The 7,877-nt window shown below is 34.0% G+C and overlaps 1 protein-coding gene across 3 annotated transcripts in view; it reads right to left on the bottom strand.

The window, feature by feature from the left end:
* Positions 1-301: 301 nt before the first annotated feature.
* The window catches only part of LOC106869584 (xaa-Pro dipeptidase), a 34,573-nt gene continuing 26,997 nt past the window's right edge, over positions 302-7,877 (bottom strand). For all 3 annotated transcript variants that reach the window (XM_014915387.2, XM_014915386.2, XM_014915385.2), the window contains exons 12-16: positions 7,253-7,401; positions 6,383-6,567; positions 4,656-4,763; positions 3,121-3,204; positions 302-1,866 (exon numbers count right to left, since the gene is read on the bottom strand). In XM_014915387.2, coding sequence (XP_014770873.1) covers positions 1,693-1,866; positions 3,121-3,204; positions 4,656-4,763; positions 6,383-6,567; positions 7,253-7,401 — 700 coding nt within the window. In that variant the 3' untranslated portion in view covers positions 302-1,692. The remainder of the gene's footprint in view (positions 1,867-3,120; positions 3,205-4,655; positions 4,764-6,382; positions 6,568-7,252; positions 7,402-7,877) is intronic.

Here is a 7,877-nt window from a genome sequence, read left to right as displayed (position 1 = left end):
TTCTATTCAATTGAATTATTGCTATTGGGGTACTTATTCTATGTCTGACCCTGCAAATCATTCATTAAACCTCTGACGGAATGAAGAACAAATCAATGAGATGTGATTTGATCTTAGAATATAAAACATTATAAAAATGACACAAAATACACTTGATTCCACTATACACTGTGTTTATACACATACATCACTATATCGACCAGACTAGTGGATGTGTGATACGTCACTGGTCACATGCATGCATACACACACACGCGCGCGCGCGCGTGCGCAAACACACATTAAGAACATTAACAAAATATTGAAAACATATTTGCACTTTATTTTATCACAATTATCATACAGTAATTCAAAAATATATTTGAAGATATGATAAAGGAATTAAATTGATAAATGGCAATTTTATTTATTCTTCTGCAACAATATTAAACAATATGGTTTAATTTTTCTCTAAAGAATCATAGACGAGTCTTTGAAGTTTGTGTATGGAACAAACCAAAAGCCATTTCTCATTTAATAGGAATGACAAAAAGAAAAAAAATACTGTGTTTAAAATACCAAATATTATAATCAAAGAATTAATATTTTTCCTTTTTCTTTCAAGTAAATATGAAAATTCATGTTGTTACAGAACTTTTTCACAATATTTAGCTGTGTATGTGTATAGTGTCAATCATCAAATATTTCCAATTCCTCATGGCAAACCAACTTTTGACATTTCTTTTTAACTATTTAAATTCATTAATTGTCAACAGACGACTATTAATCACTAATTTCCTCTTATATTAATGCACACCATTATGGCTATCAACTGGTTTCGTTATTTAACAACTAAATTACCTCTCATCTACTCCAGGCATTATTTTTCTTTTCTTTCTTTTTTTTTTTATTTTCAATAAATTATAAATATTCAATAAAGAACCTCAAAAAGGCTTTTTGTTTTAGTATTTGATTTGCATGATTCCTGAGGTTCACCATAGGCAGCAGCTTTAGTCAGAGAGGGATGGGATGAAAATAGCTTGGAGGGGGTTAATATGGTTGGTGCTGTGTTTTGAGAGAAAAGTGTTTAAGTATCAGGTTCAAGAAAGGGAAAACAGAAGAGACAAGAGGTGGGCCTACCAAGTGGGTGTGGTAAAGAGTTGATTGACAAGTTGTGAAAAGAAGCAGTTGCAGCTGTAGTGCTAAATTCAAGGGTGGGTTAAAAAAAATAGGGGTAGGTTTTACACAGTGCACCTGTGAGGCCCATCACTTAAAGTGTTGGTAGATGTGCATGCGTGTAGGATGTGGGCCAATGCAGATTAACAAAATAAAACTCATGGGAAATTAAAAAAATAAAGGTAATAAAAAAAGATTGTTTTGCACACACACACACACATATATTTACATACACACACACAAACATATAATATATACATATTCATATATATATATATATATATATATATATATATATATAAACACATATATACATGCATATGTATATATACATATATATGTATACACATAAACACATAGACATGCATGTGTGTATAGATATATATATATGTATATATGTGTGTGTTTGTGTGTGTGTGTATGTATGTGTATGTGCCTCTGTGTGTGTATGTATCAAAAATATACAATGTAAACTATAATCAAGATATAAAGAAATTCTTTCATTGAACAATGAAAATCAAAAGAATGATGCATTTTCTATTTCTGTGCCACACATTGCTTCTCATGAATACATGGGATTTCTGAAGGCAGAGGAAGTGTTGGTTCTGGTCTACTTCTGAAGAAATTTTCAATTTCCTCCACAGTTCTTGGAACGTTGGTCATCATTTCAACACCATCATCGGTCACAATCACATCATCTTCAATTCTCACCTGTTGGGGGTAAGAAAAACAAGGAAGTGTAATTTATCATCATTGTTTAACATCCGCTTTCCATGCTGACATATATTTGGTATTTCATACTGAGAGAGAGAGAGAGATGCATCAAGCCTCTAAATTGTTAAGGTATCTTCATGCTTCATGTTTAGCTCCAGATTATCTACAAACCAGCAGATTTATTATCGAAGGTGATCCTGCTGTAATCATCCTGTCTTTTATTCAGACATAATATATCTAGGACAAGATTGTTTAAGGTGTCTTTCCTTTCTTTTAAGACATTACAGTGCAATTTGAGAGAAATTTTAGTTATTTCTAGCAATTCAAGTAACCTCAAGAAGCACCTTTGTAGACTTCTGAGATGGTTGATGGGAACAGTGTTAAGTTACTGGCCAAGATGCCTTTCAAATGGGTCAATGCAAAAATACTTATAAATAGTTACCACATAGCAGGAATAGCTCACTGCTGTGAATAGCAGAAGTGTTATGTAATTAAAGAGTTTTCCTCTAGGTTGCATCATTAAGCTTTTGAAATTCTACCATAACTATGGCTCTGCTAGGTTGACTTATTCTAGAAAGACTAAAAGATAAAGATAAAGTCTTAGTGGTGCCTTAACAATTTCACGACTAAAGGCACTTGTGAAGTGTTAAGTTTCTCTTTAATTGATATCCTGCATGTTCATCATTCACAGGTGGATAAATATTTGGCCTTGTGTGGAGCCAAGAACCAAAGTTGTTTTTCTGAATGATTGTACATAAAGTAATGGATAACAATCTTCTCTGGAATGGTTAGTTGTTTTAAAAGCAGATTCCAACATTTCACAAAATAACCTTTTCTTAAGTACCAGTAGTTCAAAGGGTCATGGATTAATTTTGATCTCATTTTCATTGAACAGAGAAGAAAGAAACAACTCTCTCTCTCTCTCTCTCACACACATACACACACACAAACAGAATGCTAATCTGTTGTAACTATTCAAAAAACTATATATAAACTTAGGTGCATCAAAGTAAGTGGCTTGGCTTCATCCAAAACACATGCAAAACACCAACAATGGATGTGCCCAACATTTTATGCCCAACATTTTATCTACTTAACCATTTCACTTAACCATTTCACTTCTCAAACAGACAAAACGTATTTTCCAAATTTTTCTCAGTTTCCAAATTTATCTAACTTTTGCTAGCTTAGCAAAAAGATGTCAAAATCATTAGAGATGAAATTTTAAAAAAATATATTTAGATAACATACTCCACCACTGTTACGATATTCATCTATGACAGATGCAACCAGAAACTTAGCTTGGTTTGGGTCAGCAAGAGCAGCATCAAGAAGCTAAAAAGTAGAAAAATGAGAGACACAACAAATGAATACACAATGCAAGTAAGTTAGCAAAATATAGACTGATTAACAACAGTGAAAACCATAAAAGGACTGTATTAATTTCACCAATCTTGGAAGGTCCTGGAAAGACTATAAGCACATCTTCCTTCAAACCAAACCATAATTCCTGGTTCAGTCCCACAGCATGGCACCTTGGGCAAGTGTCTTCTACTATAGTCTTGGAGTCTTGAACTGATCAAAGTTTTGTTAATGGATTTGGGAGATGGAAACTGAAACAAGCTCATCTCGTTGGATTGCGTGTTCAATTCTCTTTTTGCCATCTGTGATTCTATTTTATCTTCTTTATAAGCGAAGATATTTCCTCCATCTGGCTGCTTTTCTTTCTACAAAATGGGAAGTTACATAGTGGAACTGTTATTTTGACGATTTGCATTTATTTATCACTTGACAAGATACATCTGCACTGCCCGATGATCCTGAACCAGTTGTTGTGTGTCCCATCCATGAGGAATAAATGCTAGATGTGTTGAAACAATTGTTGTGATTAATAATAAATTCTTGTATATTTCATCTTCTGTCTTTCATTTGCCGTATATATATATAGACAGATAGACATATATATGATGGGCTTCTTTCACATATATATGTGTGTGGTTGTGATTATTCCTCCAACACTTGCTTGACAACTGGTGTTGGTATGTTTACATCCTCATAACTTAGTGGTTCAGCAAAAAAGACCAACAAATATGTACCAGGCTTTAAAAGAGATAAGCACTAGGGTTGATTCATTTGACTAAAAATCCTTCAAGGTGTTACCTTAACATGGCCAGTCTAATTGACTGAAACAAGTAAAAGAAAAATAAACAAACAAAAAACAAACGGTGATTTTAAATAATACAGTTCTATATTTAAGAGATGAGGAATTATGTACATTATTTACATTTGATGGATATTTGTCCTCATCTTGTTTGTTGTTAACACGTTTCGACTGATATACCCTCCAGCCTTCATCAGGCGTCTTGGGGAAATTTCGAAACTGGGTTCTCATTCCTAAAGTATTTTTCTATGTTATTATTATTATTATTATTATTATTATTATTATTCAGGTCACTGCCTGGAATTTAACTTGGAATCTTGGGGTTAGTAGCCTGCGCTTTTAACTACTACACCATATGCCCACAGGCATATGGTGTAGTGGTTAAGAGCGTGGCCTACTAACCCCAAGATTCCAAGTTCGATTCCAGGCTAATAATAATAATATTAATAACAACAACAACATCGAAAAATACCTTAGGAATGAAAACCCAAGTGAAATGAGTCAAAGATAAAAGAATAAAAGTAAAGAAATAAAACTGCATAAATGAACAAGATGCTATAATTTAAAGGAATCTCATATGTGGATGTTATGAAATTAATGGTGCCATCACTAAAATTATACTCACAACATTGTTAAAATATATTCCTGGCTCAATTGTCAGAACCATTCGTGGTTGTAGAATACGATTAGTTCGAAGAGAACGCAACCCTGGTTCAGTTGATCTTTCTCCACCCTTGGTTAAAAAACAGTAGTAAACAAATAAGAAACATATTAAGAAACAAACATACAAAACAAAACAGGACAAAAAAATCTTTTGGGTCATTCAAATTAAATCCAGATGAAATATATTATTGTCACCACCCTCCAGAACAATATCTTTTCCATCTTGTCAGCCGAGACCATGAGGTGGGTTGACAAACCTTTTTTGGATATTATTATAAACTACTGCTTACCCCAGTCACATAGTTTTGGGTTTGATTAGGAGTGTTTTAATAGCATTACACAAAATTTTATCTTTGTGACATGTGATTTCAACACCTCCCTGGCCTTCTACAAAGCAATAGCTTGATTTTTGTTTATTTTATACTAACACTCATAGTCTACCTATTGAAAACAACAATAAAACTTTCTAGGTGACATACAAAAGAAATTTCATCAACTTAAACAAAAAATGTTCGCTCATAAACTTGTTGCAACTACTTGCTTCACAGATTTATTGTTCCTCTGCTATGACTATAGTTTCACTAAACTACTACGCCTCTAACAGTTCCAATCCTTCTGAGCCCAAGATGACATGGTACACCCATCTCTTTCCTGCTTTCATCATTTCTACTGTCTTAAATGTTTTACCCAACCTCTTCCTCTCAGAACTGGAACCTCTGCACTTGCTTTCCATACATGCCTCTGCCTATGTTTTCTTTACAAACATTTTGCACAAGTTCAAGCAGAACATAAACTGGTTCAATCAATCTGGAGGACCTCTAACAGTTATAAACTCTGCTTTCTTCCTTTAATTAAATTCCAAAAAGAAAGTCATCTTTTTAGATCTTGTCCATCTCTAAATTTGGTCAAGCTTCAAAAGGCATGGCTTTGTGTTCCAGCATTGCAAGCTGACAAAATGCTCATCTATTATACAAGTGAAAATTATTTCCTCGTGGTATTTATTTCCTGCTTGCTAGCTTACGGCTTCGTAGCACTAATGAAAGAACACAAACTGACAAAGTTTCACACATCAGGCCATAACCCATCACCCTACACATACAGCTGCATGTTTAGATTGGATATTACCATTTCTAATAACAAATTTACCATTTTTGACTTGCTGCTCAAACATATTTATTAATTAGAAAGGAAAAAAAAGAATATTCTATTAATTATGATTTGTCTTTGAAATTAAAAGATGAAAAACAATAATTCTATGAATTTATTGGCATTTCACGTCAAATACACAAAAACTGAAAAACAAACTAATAACTGCTTCAAATTTTGGCACAAGGCCAATGATTCTAAGGATAGAAGGTTGGTCAATTAGATCAACCCCAGTACTCGACTGGTACTTTTATTTTATGAACCTTAAAAGGATGAAAGCATAGTTAACCTTGATTGGATTTCAACTCAGAATATAATGAACCAGGAAGAAATCATGCAATTCTGCCACTTTGCTGCCTTTAATTGTTTCAAATTTTGGTACATGACCGAGTGAGACCATAATCATGGCCTATGCTAGTGCAGCACAACTGGCCTATTTAAGCATTTCGTTCAGTGTGCTAATGATTCTGCCAGCTCACCATCTTAACAACAACAGCAACAACAATAACAATAATAATAATAATAATATCAAGAGTAACATACTGCATTATAGCCACCAACATCATGAGTATCAATTCCCATGAAATGTCCAAGACCATGAGGCATAAATATAGCACCCAGACGAACTTTCATCATTTCTTCAACATCTCCTTGAAGCAAACCAGCTTCTTTTAGCTCCTCCAATTGAATTCTTTCAGCAAGCTTATGCATGTCCACCCAGGAGACAGCTATTGAAGAAAGTACAAGTCAAACATTTAATCACTCATGCAAATGGAGAGAAATGACTGAATTTGGTATACAGAATGTGCAAGAGGTGGATATTAAATGATGATGATGAGATATATATATATATATATATATATATATGGGAGAATATACGAAAAAACAACAACAGACGAGGACAGGTGGTGTAAATAACAAAAGGATGTATTAGTATGACGCTCGGGAATACGGAAAGTCTTTGACGTTTCGAGCTACGCTCTTCAACAGAAAGAATACGGAGACAAGGAGAAAAACACGGAGAAAAAAATATATATATATATATATATATATATACATACATACAGAAACTTCCTGTGAGAGATGAAAAGTGGAACGACTATTGGGAAGTGACTGCAGATTTACCTGGGTGCCAGGCATTCTTTCCCACCCCAGTTACGGAAAAAACTGGACATTTACACTTGACAACCTGCATTTGTTTATGTCCCACTGTTACTTGACAACTGATGTTGTTTTGCTTACATCCCTGTAAGGTAGTGGTTTGGCAAAAGAGGTTGCTAGAATAAACACCAAACTTAAGAATAAGTCCTGGGTTTAATTTGCTTGAAGGTAGTGCTCCAGCATGGCCACAGTCCAATGACTGAAACAAGATAAAAGATAAATGACCTTATTGATGAAGCCAGTACAACTTACCTGGTTTCATTGCTGCAAAAACAGCTATAGAAGCCTTCAATACTGCTTCGTAGATGATCTTCTGTTTTTCAGTGAATTTGCCATTTACTGGATAAGAGCAAGTGATATCAGATGCATAACAGCAATATTCTGTTCCCATGTCAAGTAAACTGAAACATAGATATTTAAATAGAAAGAAGAATTCCCATAGTTTACTTAACACTTTAGCATTTAAACCAGCCATATCTGACCAAAATATTCTGCCTGTCTTATGTTCAAACTCAACAGATCCAGCCTCTCACACCTACCCTACTATGTCATTCTAAAAAGCAATCACATCATTGAAATCTTGAAGCTATGAGATTGTACATGATTAATTTGAAACATTATGAATAAGTAAGCTGAATGTTAAAGGGTTAAAGCCATGTTGCCCTTTTACAGCACATCATTTATATCTGGCGGGACCCCTATGAAATCTGCAGCAGACAGATTCATGAAAACTTTCTTTGATTTTTAATTTTTGATGTAATTTTCTTTATTGTACACGGTGAGAGAAAGATGGTTGAAGAAATAGTTGAATGAATTGAGAGAGAGAGAGAGAGAGAGAGAGAGAGAGAGAGAGAGAGAGAGAGAGAGAGAGAGAGAG

This window comes from Octopus bimaculoides, chromosome 17, assembly GCF_001194135.2.
Source record: "Octopus bimaculoides isolate UCB-OBI-ISO-001 chromosome 17, ASM119413v2, whole genome shotgun sequence".
Taxonomy (NCBI): Eukaryota; Metazoa; Mollusca; class Cephalopoda; order Octopoda; family Octopodidae; genus Octopus; species Octopus bimaculoides.
This window is presented reverse-complemented; position numbering and strand designations above follow the sequence as displayed.